The 17,500-nt window shown below is 47.8% G+C and overlaps 2 protein-coding genes and 1 pseudogene across 4 annotated transcripts in view; all 3 read left to right on the top strand.

Moving 5' to 3' along the window:
- Window positions 1–17,500, top strand: part of LOC143491500 (NACHT, LRR and PYD domains-containing protein 12-like) — a 204,458-nt gene that overhangs the window by 135,152 nt on the left and 51,806 nt on the right. The window lies entirely within an intron of this gene.
- LOC143491501 (NACHT, LRR and PYD domains-containing protein 3-like) overlaps window positions 1–17,500 on the top strand; it is a 74,587-nt gene that overhangs the window by 55,409 nt on the left and 1,678 nt on the right. For 2 of the 3 annotated variants that reach the window (XM_076990564.1, XM_076990562.1), the window contains one exon: window positions 2,842–3,011. In XM_076990564.1, the coding sequence (XP_076846679.1) occupies window positions 2,842–3,010 (169 nt within the window). In that variant the 3' untranslated portion in view covers window position 3,011. Of the gene's footprint in view, window positions 1–2,841; window positions 3,012–15,756 lie in introns of all 3 variants that reach the window. The other variant, XM_076990563.1, reaches the window with a different exon arrangement.
- Window positions 11,487–11,635, top strand: LOC143491534 (U1 spliceosomal RNA; annotated as a pseudogene).

Raw genomic sequence — 17,500 nt, 5'->3', positions numbered from 1 at the left:
CTCTCTCTCTCTCTCTACCTCCAGACTGTGGGCACTCAGTCTGTACATTGTTAGGGTCTATCTGTGTTTAATTTTAGTGAGGTAATTTGCGAGTATATATTCTCTGTAACATTCTAGTTTATTAATTGAGGTGATCTCCTGAGTCCAGTAGGTGATGTATTCTAATTGTTGTGTTTTGTCGATTATTTTGAGGTGTGTGAGAGAGAGTGTAGTGGATGTTGGTGTGAAGGTGGTGTTTTTCTTTAATGTGTCTGAGGGGGTCTGTGTCTGGGTGTGTATAGGTATAAAGGTATGCCATGTGATGGTATGAGTCTGGGTGTCATTGGGACAGGTGGAATTTTAAAGCTCTTTTTAACATTAGGAGAGAGAGAGGAAACTCGCCCAGCTCTGCTCTGCACGCCAGGTTAGCAGTGTTTCGATGGACCTTCAGGACGTCTTTACAGAACTCCAGGTGGAATTTTTCAATTGGGTTTGTGAAGTGTGATCTTGATAGATGACAGATCCCCAGACTTCACTCCCATATAATAGTATGGGTTTGATCACAGAGTGGAATATTTTAGTCCAGATCTGAACTGGTACGTTCTGTGTGTTTAGTGGTCGTTTTATGGTATAATATGCTCTTCTTGCTTTTTCTACCAGTGCATTCATAGTCTTACTGAAACTGCCAGATGTACTGATCAGCAGTCCAAAGTAGCTATACTCTACCATATGATGTAGTGTCTCTCCTCCATGGTAGCTATACTCTACCATATGATGTAGTGTCTCTCCTCCATGGTAGCTATACTCTACCGTATGATGTAGTGTCTCTCCTCCATGGTAGCTATACTCTACCATATGATGTAGTGTCTCTCCTCCATGGTAGCTATACTCTACCGTATTATGTAGTGTCTCTCCTCCATGGTAGCTATACTCTACCGTATGATGTAGTGTCTCTCCTCCATGGTAGCTATACTCTACCGTATGATGTAGTGTCTCTCCTTCATGGTAGCTCTACTCTACCGTATGATGTAGTGTCTCTCCTCCAAGGTAGCTATACTCTACCGTATGATGTAGTGTCTCTCCTCCATGGTAGCTATACTCTACCGTATGATGTAGTGTCTCTCCTCCATGGTAGCTATACTCTACCGTATGATGTAGTGTCTCTCCTCCATGGTAGCTATACTCTACCGTATGATGTAGTGTCTCTCCTCCATGGTAGCTATACTCTACTGTATGATGTAGTGTCTCTCCTCCATGGTAGCTATACTCTACCGTATGCTGTAGTGTCTCTCCTCCATGGTAGCTATACTCTACCGTATGATGTAGTGTCTCTCCTCCAAGGGTGAAGTGATAAATGTCTGTCTCTCTCTCTCTCACACACACACACACACAAACACCCAGTCAGTATACTCCCTCTCTCTCTATCTCTCTTAATTCAATTCAATTAAATTCAATAAGCTTTATTGGCATGACTGTCACGGTGAGGCGGCCCCCTACCTGTCGCCTCCGTCCACAGCGGCTGTTGTTGTTGTTTGTATTGTTACGTTGTGTGCGTCCCTCAGGTGGGCGGAGCCCGTGATCCGTCTCACCTGAGGGTCGTTTGTTTGTCTATATATGTCTTGTCTTTGTACCAGTTGACCGCTGGTCATTATATCCTTGTTTCGGATCTAAGTCACGGGTTTTGGTTTGCTCACTTTCTATATTAAATCATCCTTTTTCCCTGAGACTTGGCGTGATCGCTTCCACCCTGCCCGTCACAATGACCATATAAGCAGTGTTATCATTCAACATGAATAAATCATTGAAAAATATGAACAATTCTAATTATGATGAACTTGAACATGAAGAATTTCAAGTTGAAGAAGTGAAAAGAAAGGAAAGCAAATAAATAAGTAGAGGAGAAGAAATAAATAGATCAGTATAAATCAAAGTGTTTACAAGCAGGGTATGTGTGTATGTGTGTGTTTGTGTGTGTGTGTATGTGTGCATATGTGTGTGTGTGTGTGTGTTTGTGTGTGTGTGTGCTACTCACTGTCCCTCATGTTGTGTAAGATAGACACATATCTCCCCGCTAAAGTGCTGCTTTCTCTTCTCCAGGAGGACGGGGAGTTTGTCGTTCTTAGGTAGGGACATAATGTTGGGGTGAATCAGCTCAAATGTTGTGAAGTAGATCTGACGTATTTGGTGAAATGTTCCACATTCAGTGAGGAAGTGCAGCTCTGTCTCTACAGTCACACTGTTACACTGCTGCAGAGTCTCTGCTCTCTGGCAGCCATGATCTCGTGTATCGGCCCGTCTGGATGGCCAGGCTGTGTTCACTGAGTCTGGACTTTGTCAACGTGGTTCTGTGTTTACCTGCACCTCACAGTGACTGATAGTAGTCACACACACACACACACACACACACACACACACACACACACACACACACACACACACAGAGTTAGTATCCCCCTTTTTCCTCTGAGACACACGCTATCACTGTATTAATTAGATTCACATACACACACTTTCTTGCTTGTTCTATCTAGTGGTCGACCGATATATATTGGCCGGCTGATTAAAATCAGCTGAAAATATCGGCTTTACATATCGGCCATCGGCCATTACTGCCATCCAAATATCTGCATAGACATCGGCCATCAAAAAACCCATATCAGTCAATCACTAGTTCTGTCTCTACAAACACACACACACACACACACACACACACACACACACACACACACACACACACACACACACACACACACACACACACATCACTGCATGTTTGTCCTGAATACACATACATTGTCTGTGTTTGTGTTCACGTGTATGTTGATGTGTAAGAGTGAGAAGTTTTTCTCCTTCTCTCTACAGTCTGAATAAGTGCAGTATTAGAGAGGAAGGCTGTGCTGCTCTGTGTTCAGCTCTGAGGTCAAACCCCTCATCACACCTGAAAGAGCTTAATATGCACCGGAATAACATGGGATTCTCTGGATTGAAGCAGCTCTCTGCTCTACTGGAGGATCTACACCGGAGAAACTAGAGTGAGTTACTGACTTACTGACTCTTTATACACACACACACACACACACAAACACACACACACACAATTTCTCTCTCTCACACACACACAGTCAATATCCTCTCTCTCTCTTTCTCTCTCTGTCACACACACAGTTAATATCCTCTCTCTCTCACACACACACACACAGTCAATATCCTCTTTCTCTCTCTCTGTCTCTCTGTCAAAAACACACAGGCAATATCTTCTCTCACACACACACACACACACACACACACACACACACACACACACACACACACATACATACATACTGTGGTGAGGTAAGAGCTCACCCCATCACCAAACCCTTAGATACAACATTCTTCCCAGATGTACACTGGAGACCCTACAGTGAGTGTGTGTATAGAGTTTGTGTATAGAGCAGGGGTACTCAAATAGAAATGACGACGGGCCACATTTTATTTTTTCAATCACTAAAGGGGCCGGTTACGGGGGGGTGCAACGCATTTGGGCGTCTGCTACCTGTTTGTTATTGCCATAAAGGCAATCCCCTGCATCGTCTTGAGATCGCGGTGCGCGATTTCAAAATAAGAGCGGATAGCGCGATTAAAAAAAAGATTCCTAAAAAAAAACACTTTTCAAAACAGCTCGCAGGCCATAAATAGATAGCCCGCGGGCCGCATGTGGCCCGCGGGCCGCTATTTGAGTATGGGGGGTATAGAGTGTGATGTCTGACTGTGATGAGCTGTGTTCTAGAGGTGTCTTCAACTAAGGATTTTCATCAGAAAAGGATAAGGATTCATCAGATTTTCCATTTAGTCGACTAATAGTCGAATCAATTTTTCTATGAAACGTTAGAGAACATTAACAAAAAAAGTCACCATCAGTGCACAGTGCGCATATCGAACTGTCAGTGTCACACCTGGCTCCGCCCCCTCCCTGTCTGTGTAGCCTGGCTCCTCCTCCTCTAGTCTTTTCGGTTCTGTTTAGTTCCACCTCTGTTTTTGTCATTGGATTCAGCTGTCGCTTGTTTGTGTTCGTTTGGGTTTGTATTTATTCTTTGTGTTCCAGGTATTCGGTGTGGGTCAATGTTTCATTGTAAGTCTGTCTAGGTACAACGGGTTGGAAATCTTCCTCTAAGTCTTGTGCGTGCTTCTGTTCGTATGGTGAAAGTTAAGTCTTGCTCTTGTTCGTATGTTATGTGTTAGGTCTTGCTTGTTTTATGAATATACAGTGGTTGTCAATGTGAGTTCGCTGAGTGTCGCTTAGTTCGAGTTACGGTTGTGAGGTTTGTTTCTGCTTCGTCACGTTTCTCTTCATTGTAGTTCATTTGTATATCGCCTTGGGTTGTGTACGTTTTATTGTCGGTTTAGTCATGTTTCTTTGTGTTGTAGTCCAGCGGTGTGTTGTCCTGCGAGTTGGTGTTTAATTATATATATATATATATATATATATATATATATATATATATATATATATATATATATATATATATATATATATATATAGCCTATGCGTTTATGCGTTCTATGTTTCCTGTGTTTTTATAGGCCCTTTTCACAACAAAACGGAAATACGTCACCGCCGGGTAAAACAAGTTCCTGTACTCGTAGAAGATAGTTGTTGTCAATTCAACTCAGCATGGAGCGTGTGTTTACTTCATCCCTGTCGTCGCTCCCGAGACTGAATTTTGAAAACGTTTTCAGGATCGTTGGAGAACATTCAACAACAAAGGGATTCAAGTTGAATAGAGGCTACAAATTGTTTGTTAAAGAATTAATTCACTCATACCAGGGTAAGGTGACACTAGCTATAACTAACTAACTATTATTTAACGTATAGCCAGTTCCATTAGTCATACTACGGAGTGGTAAAACAGTCTATATCATTATGATATATATTATATTATGAATGATACTGACAGCTTTAGTTAACAATATCTATCTAGGTTAGCAAGCTGAGTAACGTCAGCTATTGATTGTTTGGTTTACATCAGTATCAATAAAGTTCATGACACACACCAAGTTATTAAGTGTTATTGTTTATTCAGTGTCCTATATAGTCGACAACAAAGTGATGGTCAGAGCTGGATGAGCTAGATGCTAGTGGATCAGAGCTAGTTTCAGTGGAACAGTTGCTGTCTGCATTTGAAAGAGCAAGCTCTCGGCTGGGAGTACACGTTCGTCCATCCCGCCGAGAGCTTGCTTTTTTCTAGCTAGATGCTAGCGGGCCGGGGCTAGATGCTACCGCAAATGCTCAAATCTTCCACAACCTCCGACTCTGGTGGACGAGCATCTACTCCCAGCCGAGAGCTTGATCTGTCAAATGCGGACAGCAACTGTTCCACTCAAACCAGCTGGGAACAGCAGCGACTTTTAGTGGCGATCTTCCTACTATGTAGTCTGCAGCAGTGAAATGCTGGCTACATACAAAGGCATTTCCCCTCTGTATCAAAGTTTTCCCCTTCATCTCCTAATTGCACAACCCCGTTTTCTTTTTTGCTCGTCGTCAGCCGGAAAACCATGTAAACTGAGATACGGCTGTTTTTGCTTCGAGATCGAGCACCCTGGTACACTGCACAAGCTCTTGTTATTGGACTCTGCCATTGTTTAATGTGTAACGGAAGTAACTTTACCCTGCGACGAGAGCTTCCGGAAGAAAAAATGCGGAAGTGTGAAAAGGGCCTATTGTATTGGATGTATGGTCTCCCATTAATGTTTATATGGTTCTGTACCACGGTGTCCTTGTATTGCCTAGTCTTATGTTTTGGTGTGTTCGTTGTCTTTATGTGCCTCATATAAATATGTTATTGAGTTCGTTTGGTTACGTGTTGTGTTCTTCCGTGAGTATCTGTAGTCTGTGTGTCTGTGCTTGTTTACAATGCCACGTAAAAGTAGAGTGATCCGTGACAGCGCTATACGGCTAGCTGGTATGGCTACGTCTAGTAGCATTGAGTCCCGCTCTCCAGCACCAGTGCGTCCGCCCCCTGATCATGGCACCACCCCAACGTTAGTCAGACAAGCACTGTGCAAAATGTCAAAACTATTTTAAATATTATAAAATATGCCTGCCTGAAAATATAAAAAAATTTGCCACACAACAGCAAAAAAAATATAAGTAAAGGTTCAAGTAACAGGGTTTAAAAAGCAAACAACAACAAAAAATGTTTATAGGCCTACTTGCTGAGACGCACCGCAACGAGACGACAGACAAACGGCTGAACTGTTTTTCTTCGCCTTACGCTTTTTAAATGGTATGCCATGTTGGTTGTTGTCATGGGGATGAGACGGGTTCTCTGACCTCATCATAGATTGTCCTTCACGACACCTCGCTCTGCTCAGCACATGAATCCCCCTCATTGCTCCCAGACACCACGGGTGTTACATGCAACTACACTGTTCTCAGATCAGAGAGGTGTCATTTATTTACAGTAGTTCTGTATGTTGTGCATGATACAACGTGTGTGTACTTGTAGCAGTCTGGCTGCATTCCTCACCTGTGACCCACTTACCTGTTACCCACTTACCTGTGAGCCACTCTGGTGCTGTTATTCACCAGTGGAAAATACCAACATTATTAACATAATTAACTTTGTATAAAAGAGTATTTGCAGCTATGAGAACTGCTGTATTCATTTGTTTTTATATACTATATATACCTGCCCCAAACCTTACACAAACACATTATATATCACATCTGACCCCGCCCACTACCCCTGTGTGCTGCTTTCATGGGTCACGTCTGGCCCCGCCCTCTACCCCTGTGTGGTGTGTGTTCTCTTAGTTCTGCCGTTGTTTTGGTTGCCTTAGTTTTCCTTCTGTTTGTCACACCTTCTGTTTTCCCGCCATATGTTGAGTTTTGTCACCTGTTCCTGGTTTATCCGTGTGAGTAGTTGGGTTTATATTCCCTGCATGTTCGAGTCTTTCCTTGTGGGTCTATGTGTTTATTGTCATGTATCATTTGGTGCAAGTTTGCTTGCTCTTATGTTCATGTAAATCCGAGACTCTTGTGGTCACTCACAACCTGGTTAGTGCTAGTGCATGTGTCCATGTTGTTCTATGTTCTGGTTAGTGCTAGTGCACGTGTCCATGTTGTTCTATGTTCTGGTTAGTGCTAGTGCACGTGTCCATGTTGTTCTATGTTCTGGTTAGTGCTAGTGCATGTGTCCATGTTGTTCTATGTTCTGGTTAGTGCTAGTGCACGTGTCCATGTTGTTCTATGTTCTGGTTAGTGCTAGTGCACGTGTCCATGTTGTTCTATGTTCTGGTTAGTGCTAGTGCACGTGTCCATGTTGTTCTATGTTCTGGTTAGTGCTAGTGCATGTGTCCATGTTGTTCTATGGTTGAACTTCCCTAGTCCATGTTTTGTTGAGTATGTGTATCACTGCTAGTTTTTCTATCGGCTTTAGTGTTTGTAGTATCAAGTGTTTTATTCTTTATGTCTATTCTGTCTTAGTGGATGTTGGTTTCTCGTCTTGTGGTTGTTTTGTATTCTTATGTCCGTCGAGTTCCTGTTTAGTGTACAACTGTTAGTTCTCCTGTTATGTTTTAATCTCGTCTCCATCATGGGTTTAGTTATTTTGTTCATAGTGCCTCCCCACCCCTCTCCTCTCCCTGTCAGCACAGCTGGGCTTCCATATATATAAACCCAGTAATTATAAATAAATAATAACTGTGGTCTCTGATCATCTCAACGTTCAGATTCATCTCTTACCTCCATATGTAATGTTCATGTTCACTGGTCCATTAAACTGATTCCCATGGATCTGAGGAGCACAGACGTTCCCTCCTGTCTGAGCTGTGATGTTGGTCTGGACTGGAGTAGATCCCTCCATCTTCAAATCAGACGTTATTTCACCAACACCACTAAACATCAACATATGTTTACCTGGCAGGGGTGAGACCATGAACCATGTGTTACGATTCACGGGGACGGGTGTGACGCAATTGCAGGAATGAATGTGATTTATTAAACAGTACAGGTAACGGACAACACAAAGGAAAGCAACAAGGCACAGAGGTATATATATCAAGGGGAACATGCGAAAACACAAAACGGAGAACCTACGAAAACAACTAGCTAACAGAGTACAAACATGCCACAACAAACCTCATCAATGTATATACACGAAAGCGCTAACTCGATTACATAGAACAAGAACATGACACCAAAGCACAGACTAAATAACAAACGCATCAAACATCGCCGCTGGAGGCTACGTATGACACACGTAGGACAAGGACAAACTAAACAAGCGAATACAGAGATGAACAAACGGTATACAACTGAATCTAAGAACAGGGGAGATACTACTAGGTACAGAACCTATGGGAAGGTAACAGAAGGACGAGAGTGTGAACGGGTAACTAAACAATGAACCAACGAGAGACAAGATAAACTCAGAGAAAATAAACCAGAACAAACCCAAAACCTTGAGGGAGAAGAGAAGGGAAGGCACGGGCAACAGGACGCTGGATGTAGAGGAGAAAGGCATAGAGAGGAACAGGGACAGAGAGCACACAAACGCAAACGCAACGACCGACACGGGAGTGACACACTAGGGGGTTTATATACACAGAACCGGATAGTGAAACGAGACTCAGGTGTGGGTGTGCTAACGAGGAGGGCTTGACAGACAGAGGGAGGAACAAATGGGAGCGGGGAGCTAGGCGGGACCAGGGAGGAGGGAGGGGCTGGACGTGACATAGCCCCCCCTCAAGGCGTGCAACACCGGGGCACGCCAACTAGGGAGGGCCGGACAGAGGCCGGGGACAGAGACACCACGACACAGAGGGAAACAAGTGGGCAAGGACGGGGCAGGGACAACAGACACGGGGCCGGGTGGAGACAACGGCCCGAGCCCCGGACACACGGGGGGACCGGGACAGGGAACGGGCGGAGACGTGGGAGCGGGGCCGAACGGGACAGGACAGGGGGCCGACTCAGGGGCCGGAACCAAGGGGGCCGGACAAGACGGGGACAAGGGAACAGGACCGGATGCTCGGGACGACTGGGACACCGAGGTAGACAAACGGAGGATAACGGAGACAGGGACGGGAACAAAGTGGGTGACAAGTTGGGGAACGGAGACGGGAACAGGGACATGGAAGACGCTACCACGGACGAACACAGGGACAGGGACGTGGACGCGGACAGAAACACACAGGGACAGGGACCAAAAGGAAGCCAGGAAGGGGACAGGGTAACAAGGGGAACACGGGCAGGTTCAAAACAGGCGCAACAGAGGGGTCAGCAGAAAAACAGTTCGGCAGTGCAGTAGTCCCAAGCCCACAGGCAGGCAAAGCAGTCACTGTAGGGGCTGGCACTGACCGAGGAGCAACCCGTGGAGTCGGTGGAGTGTCCGAGGGGATCGGCGTAGCTGGAGGGGAGTCCCGGGAAACCGGCGGAGCCGGAGGGATGCCCAGGGGAACTGGCGGGTCCGGCTGAGGGATAGCGGAAACCGGCGAGGCCGGCCGAAGGGCTGCAGGGACCGGCGAGGCCGGGCAACGGGCTGCAGGGACCTGGGAGGCCGGGCGACGGGCCGCAGGGACCTGGGAGGCCGGGCGACGGGCCGCTGGGACCTGGGAGGCCGGGCGACGGGCCGCTGGGACCTGGGAGGCCGGGCGACGGGCCGCTGGGACCTGGGAGGCCGGCGGAGGGGCCGCTGGGACCTGGGAGGCCGGCGGAGGGGCCGCTGGGACCTGGGAGGCCGGGCGACGGCCCACAGGGACCTGGGAGGCCGGGCGACGGGCCACAGCGACCTGGGAGACAGTGGAGACCCCACCAAGTCGGGGCAGTGATGGGTCTCTGGGGAGCTTGGGCGACGAGGAGGCCCTGGGGAGCTTGGGCGACGAGGAGGCCCTGGGGAGCTTGGGCGACGAGGAGGCCCTGGGGAGCTTGGGCGACGGGGACGCCGGGCAGGCGTCATCCGGAGGCGGGGCCGCCGAGCAGGCGTCGTCGGCAGGCGGAGCCGCCGGAACGCAGTCGTCGGGGGACGTGGCCGCCGGAACGCAGTCGTCGGGGGACGTGGCCGCCGGAACGCAGACGTCGGGGGGCGCGGCCGCCGTAGCGCAGACGTCATCGGGGGGCGCGGCCGCCGTAGCGCAGACGTCATCGGGGGGCGCGGTCGCCGTAGCGCAGACGTCATCGGGGGGCGCGGCCGCCGTAGCGCAGACGTCATCGGGGGGCGCGGCCGCCGCAGCGCAGACATCATCCGGGGGCGTGGCCACCTGACCGGAGTCCTCGGCAGGCGCGACCCCATCTCTGGACACCAGGTCGTTAGGTATTCCCCCTTTGGACTTAGGAGCAGACCTGTTATTTCCCCTACCAAACCTGTCAAGCAGTGACCGACAAAATCCCGCCACTGTCCATGCATCAGTGACGCGATGTGCCAGAATAATGTTCGCCCAGTCCAGAGCTTTTCCTTTCAGCAGAGACCTGAAAAACAGCACCAACAACAACTCCGATGGTTTGGGGATAGTGAGGAACTGCACATAGGACTCACACTGGAACACGAACGTTCTGACATACCCGGTCACGCCATCATATTCCTCCGGACAGAGGCACAAGGAGGGCAGCGCCACGGGCTTACCCGCAATATCTCTGACTAACATAGCTTGGACAGAGTCTAACTGTTCCTTGTACAAGTCCAGGTCAAACGGAGTAATCGGAGGAACAAGGGTTCTTGAGTCCTGCTGCGTCATGGTAACTGGGTCGGTCGTTCTGTTACGATTCACGGGGACGGGTGTGACGCAATTGCAGGAATGAATGTGATTTATTAAACAGTACAGGTAACGGACAACACAAAGGAAAGCAACAAGGCACAGAGGTATATATATCAAGGGGAACATGCGAAAACACAAGACGGAGAACCTACGAAAACAACTAGCTAACAGAGTACAAACATGCCACAACAAACCTCATCAATGTATATACACGAAAGCGCTAACTCGATTACATAGAACAAGAACATGACACCAAAGCACAGACTAAATAACAAACGCATCAAACATCGCCGCTGGAGGCTACGTATGACACACGTAGGACAAGGACAAACTAAACAAGCGAATACAGAGATGAACAAACGGTATACAACTGAATCTAAGAACAGGGGAGATACTACTAGGTACAGAACCTATGGGAAGGTAACAGAAGGACGAGAGTGTGAACGGGTAACTAAACAATGAACCAACGAGAGACAAGATAAACTCAGAGAAAATAAACCAGAACAAACCCAAAACCTTGAGGGAGAAGAGAAGGGAAGGCACGGGCAACAGGACGCTGGATGTAGAGGAGAAAGGCATAGAGAGGAACAGGGACAGAGAGCACACAAACGCAAACGCAACGACCGACACGGGAGTGACACACTAGGGGGTTTATATAAACAGAACCGGATAGTGAAACGAGACTCAGGTGTGGGTGTGCTAACAAGGAGGGCTTGACAGACAGAGGGAGGAACAAATGGGAGCGGGGAGCTAGGCGGGACCAGGGAGGAGGGAGGGGCTGGACGTGACACCATGGTTCGCCCAAGGTGAGGCTCAGCCATTGCACTCAGGCTGTGCTGACCCTTGTGAATTTCCCAAATGTGGGAATCTCGACTGCATAATTTCTGGTAGTGGGGGACTACGTTCGCGCTCTCCCCTGATAAATTTTTTTGGGGCAGTCATGGCCTTGTGGTAGGGCACTGGTCTTGTGACCAGAGGGTCGTGGGTTTGTTTCCCAGACCTGAGGTGCCCTTGAGCAAGGCACCTAACCCCAACTGCTCCTAGTAATCACTACTGTGTGTGTGTGTTCTAACTGTATAGATGGGTTAAAAGCATGGGACAAATTTCGATTGCGGTGAAAAAATCACAATTGACAAAATATGGCACATTTATATTTTTTTACATTTACTGTAAGTGTAAAGTGAATATGTATGTACTTGCCTGCGTTGCGGGGTTGTTCCTCCAGAGGGCACTGTCACCACTTGTGATCATGGTTCCTGGCTAGAAAGACAATAGAAGAAGTTCGTAACTGTTCCGAGAGTTAAGAGAGCATATGGCTTTGCTGCTACTTGTTCTGTTGTGAGTGAAATAAAGACCTTGAACTTGGAATTTTGTAAGATGTGTGACTGACGATACAACACACACTTTTTAAGTTTTCTAGTAGCCATTATAATCTCGGCAGATGCTGACTATCCTGTAGCGTGTTCAGTAGAACTGCCGCGATTGGTCGATACAGTCGATGACGTCGACGCTGAAAATAAAAAAAGTCAACGCATCGGTTTTGTTTTTGTTTTTTATATTTACTTTTTTGTTTTTATGTTTATTAATGTTCCATTTTAATTTCTAAAATGCGTCCGTTCAAAGAAATGTTTTTCCTCAACGCGTGACATCAGAGAGTCTCCAGTCATTGGTCAGCGACACTCAAAAAATAAATGCGGGCTGCAGCGGAGCCAAAGGAGCTTCGCAAAAGTCTACAGCAGGGGTCGGCAACCTATAGCACGCGTGTCACTGCTGGCACGCAGAGGCATAATCACTGGTACGCGCCACGTTGGACCAGCATTAGCAAAAAATAAAATAAAAAATTTCAGACAGAGAGCACGATCCTCCAGTCAAAATCGCTCCTCAACGCTCTGAACTCAACACCCGCCACAGACCCATGTTTAAATTTAGCCTAATACACATCAGTCAGCCTACCTGATAGCGTTACAAGAGAAAGAGCCGAGGCCGTTAAACGTGCCGTGGCTCGGTATGGCAAACAGTCCAGCTCTCTTAAAGTAGGGTGACTAAACATCCGTATGTCCCGGGACATGTCCGTATTTCACGTCCTGTCCCGGGTTTTTTAAGTGAGGAAATGTCCTGGTTTTTAAATTACTTTCATTGGACCATTACATTTTTAATTTACAGGCACTACGGCCGCACGGCGCTGTGTGTGATGTAATTCCTGAGCCGCGTCAAGGCTGGATTATTTATTATGGATTATTTATTATGGATTATTTATTATGGATTATACTTTCACAAGTGACCACAGCGTGCGACTCAGCACACCTCGCATGAACCTGCGCGAACGGCGGAGGTGTTTATACTCGCCGTGTCACATTCTGTGCAGTGTTGTCTGAAACTATATGTGGTAGTATAAAGAAACACCCCTCAAAAACAGGGGAAGGAACATTTACCTGATGAATTGTAATGTTGCTTTGTGTTCCAGGTTTGAAAAGTGCTGGAATTTATGCTAAAGTGAGGGCAGCCCTGTTCTTAATCAGAATGTAGACAGCTAGGGTTGCCAACCGTCCCTTGAAAAACGAAATCGTCCCGTATTTAGAAACAAATGTACGCGTCCCTTATCGATCTGTAACGGGACGCATTTTGTCCCGTAATATCGTGAGAATCAAAAAATATTCCGTCAACGTCAATGGAGTTGATAAATGATGGTGCGCTTGTATGTAGATTTTTATGGTAAAGAAGCCCGCCCCTTCTCTGTGGCCAATGAGCAGACAGCCCTTTTACACACGTGATTGAAACTACAGAATCAGCTCATCTCATTGGTCCAGTCTCAGCAGCGACATGATATGAAGAAGGCATTATGGGCGCGAGTGGCAAAAATTCAGTGGATTTAAACAGCGAACCTGTTGTATCCTTTGTCCTCAGCATCCCATCTTCCACTGGGTTTGTGGAAAGGATTTTCTCTTTCATGAAAAATAAGTGGACTGATGTGCGAAACAAATCTTCTACTGAACTAATTAGAAGTGAGCTCATTGTCAGTCTAAATTATGAAATGTCTTGCTCAGAGTTTTACTCTTTGGCACTGAAAAACAGAGCACTCCTTAATGCAGCACGATCTCAGCAGAAATATAAATGGAAAAAATAGGTTGACTCCAAGATGTAGCATTACACTGTTTAGTTTACAAGTTATTTTTGTTTAATTTTTACTACAAGTGTTTATGTTTACAAATTTACTACAAACTTTATTTGCACATTGCACTAAAGGCGATATTACAGAATGTTTGTTACGGAACAGCTCCGGACCCTTCCCTGTGGGCGTGCCGCTATGTCGTCTGCGTGTCGTTATGTCCATGTTTGTACTTCCGTGGGTGTGGGTTGTTTGTGAGCGTGTTCGTGGTTACACCTGTGCCTTGTCTCGAGGTCACGTGGGTCTGTGTACTTCACCTATTTAATGTGCGTTAACGCGGTGTCTTGTGCTCGTCTTTGTCTAAAGTTCATGCCCGTGCAAGCCTCCGCTATTTGCGTGCTTGCACCATCTGTGCTGGGCTTTGCGTTTTTGTATTTGCATTAAATGTTCAGTGTGCACCACAAGACGTCTGTCGCGTTTCCTCCTTACTCCCACACGCCAGCGTTACAGAAAGACGAGCCTAACAAGACGACGTATGCCAGGATACGCCACCCGAGCACCGAAGGGGAAGAGAAAAAGCCGGCGTCACCACGGCTCTTCCCCAGTCCGGCGCCAAGAAGTCCCCGTTACCGAGCAGCAGATGAAGCAGGACCCTGTCTGCACGTACCTGCTCTGTGCCGCTCGAGAGACGGAGGATGCCGAGACGGCGGAGTACTTCCGCCGATCCGCGGCACGCGCATGGGAGGAAAGACACCCCCACGCGTCCCTGGAGCTTCCACCCATGGCTGTGAGCAGCAGTAAGAGGGAGGAAGCAAGCGCACCGCTCCTGGTTCTCCCTGAGGAGGAGGAGACCAGTGAGCCGTTCATGGTGGGTGTGGGTACCTTTGCCCTCACCCCTCCAGAAGTCGAGTTCGGCAGCGACGAGTCCGGAGAGGAGGAGAGCCCCCGCTCCTCCGTTCGTTCGGAGGAGAGTGAGGGCGAAACCAGCTGCGCTCCCTCTATTCCCGCAGCTCTCCGGACGGCCGAGGAGGAGAAGGTCAGCCCCCCGTCGTCGTTGTTCTCCGAATCGACGGTCTATTACGGGGAGGGTGACGAGGAGACCAGCTCTCTTCTCTCCAGCCACACATCCTCCACCGAGCGCCACGATGCGGAGGAGGACGTCAGCCCTCCCCCTTCCCTATTCTCGGCTCCTACCGTGTATTATGGGGAGGGGGTGGAAGTCAGTCGCCCTCCGTCTGTCTGTTCATCACCCTTGGGGCGCGAGGAGGAGAGTGAGGGGGTGGACAGCGCCTCTGGGTGTTCGGAGAGCACAGTCCACCTAGGGAAGGAGGTTCCTCAGTCTCCCTCAGCGGCGAGCAGCATGGACTGCTCCCGCTGCCCGACCCCAGAGGAACCCATGTCGCTGGGTCGGAGCGTCTCCGAGAGCGAGGAGGAGATGGAGACGTCGGGGGGCGAGGCGACGGCATCTCCAGGAGCGCAGGGGGGTCCTGGTGTGGTCAGCGGTCCAAGGTGGGTGTGTCACGCGCCCTTGGAGCCGCCGCGGACACCAGCCGGCGCGCGGCAGAAAGCCAGGACTCCAGCCGCGCCCAGAGGGAGAACCGAGGCTCCCCTAAGGAAGCCACCAGGAGCGCGGCCAGCGGGAGTTGCGAGCGGCGCAACGCGCGCGAGGAGTCGGAACCCAAAGACCGGAGGGACTCCGCCGCCTGTTCCGCCTGCCACGCCCGCCCAGCCTGCTTTCCCTGGAGGGATAGCAACACCGTGTGCGCTTTGGCAGGCAGCTGGAGCGGTGCCATGGCTGCCTGTCCCTATATGTTTGTCCATTCCCCTATGTCTCCCTAATCTCCTTTTCCCGTTCGTTCCTCTTGTGTTTCATGTTCCCGTGTGCGTGTTTGTGACTGTGCCATTGTTTAATGTTTTCTCCCCTGTCTTCCCAGGGAGGGTGTGCTAGAGCTGTCCGCGGCGGTTCCCGCCGTCGGGGGTGACTGCTCTCGGAGGCTCGTGATCCCGGGGGCTCCGGACCTGCCCGTCGGTGTTTGTTCGGGGCTCTCCCGCTACGCGGGACGCTCCGGGAGTAGCGAGCCCCTGGCGGGGGGTTCTGTTACGGAACAGCTCCGGACCCTTCCCTGTGGGCGTGCCGCTATGTCGTCTGCGTGTCGTTATGTCCATGTTTGTACTTCCGTGGGTGTGGGTTGTTTGTGAGCGTGTTCGTGGTTACACCTGTGCCTTGTCTCGAGGTCACGTGGGTCTGTGTACTTCACCTATTTAATGTGCGTTAACGCGGTGTCTTGTGCTCGTCTTTGTCTAAAGTTCATGCCCGTGCAAGCCTCCGCTATTTGCGTGCTTGCACCATCTGTGCTGGGCTTTGCGTTTTTGTATTTGCATTAAATGTTCAGTGTGCACCACAAGACGTCTGTCGCGTTTCCTCCTTACTCCCACACGCCAGCGTTACAATGTTCATATTGATTTTGTTATTTATTACTGTTTTAAGTTAGTTTTTCTCAGTCGATTCTGTTCATTTCTCAGATCAGAATTGAAATTCTCAAAACTGTTCATTCAGTCTCCACATCTCCTTGTCACTTGTGCACATCATAATTGCATTTCTCATTGTGTTTAACATTTTGCAGATACTTTTGTCTGTTGTTTTTTACATTATCAGTTGCTTTTGACATGTTTATCAAAATGTGTTGTACGGATTGTCTGTTGATTTGTCTTACCCTCCAAAACATTTAGTCTTTAGGTCATCGCCTAGGTCATTATATGCAAAAGTGCTGAACATGTTGTCATAATCTCTAAGGCATCATTTTACATTTATTTATTTAGTTTATTTTTTGTTATATTTTGGTAATTTATCCTAATTTGATTAAATTGTTTGCAAGTGAACATTCAGTTACAGTAAGAAAGGGAATTGGTGATGGTTTAGATCAACCAATGGTCTCAACCATAGGTCAGAGGTGCGTCTCATGAACCTTTACTGTAATTGGCAAACATTTATAGATGCTAAACACTACAGTATCACAAAGTCTCATAATGGAAAGACAAGGCCATGTACAGGGTGAACAGCCAATAGGAGAAGTAAGACTGTGATGTAGAGGGGTAAGACTGTGTGGTGTAGAGGGGTAAGACTGTGGTGTAGAGGGGTAAGACTGAGTGGTGTAAGGCTGAGGGGAAAAACAGTGAAATACAGTAAGGGCAACAATTGTGGACCATGTTTTACATGTAAGTCATGGTGTTACAATGGCTGAAGCTGGTTGCTGGGTGCAGCTGAATATTGGAAGAACAACTGTGTCTTCAATCGTTCAAACATTTCATAGAGAAAACATGTATGTAATTCAGAAATGTGCTCTCTGCTGTAATGCTAATGGAATGTTTTTCCAGTCAGTTGTCTGTCTTTTCTGAATTTCAATCAGATTTGTTTTTATCAACAAATTACAGTGCAAACAATACAGTCAAACAATATTGCTGTATCCATTTGATTCCAGTTCAATTTCTTGCTATCAGTCTCCCACATACAGTCATTTTGTGTTCCATGTAATTTTGGATGTGTGTAACATGTATTTGATATACCACAGATTGTGCAGCGTGCTTGAAATCAAAAGCTTAGCTAGTTTCCATCAGAATATACAGTCTACACTGACTGTGACTTATAGTTGCACTGACAACTTGACTAACTATTTTGAC

The sequence above is a fragment of the Brachyhypopomus gauderio genome, unplaced genomic scaffold (genome assembly GCF_052324685.1).
Source record: "Brachyhypopomus gauderio isolate BG-103 unplaced genomic scaffold, BGAUD_0.2 sc76, whole genome shotgun sequence".
In the NCBI taxonomy this organism is placed as follows: Eukaryota; Metazoa; Chordata; class Actinopteri; order Gymnotiformes; family Hypopomidae; genus Brachyhypopomus; species Brachyhypopomus gauderio.
The sequence above is the reverse complement of the archived record's forward strand: the minus strand, read 5'-3'. Positions and strand labels throughout refer to the sequence as shown.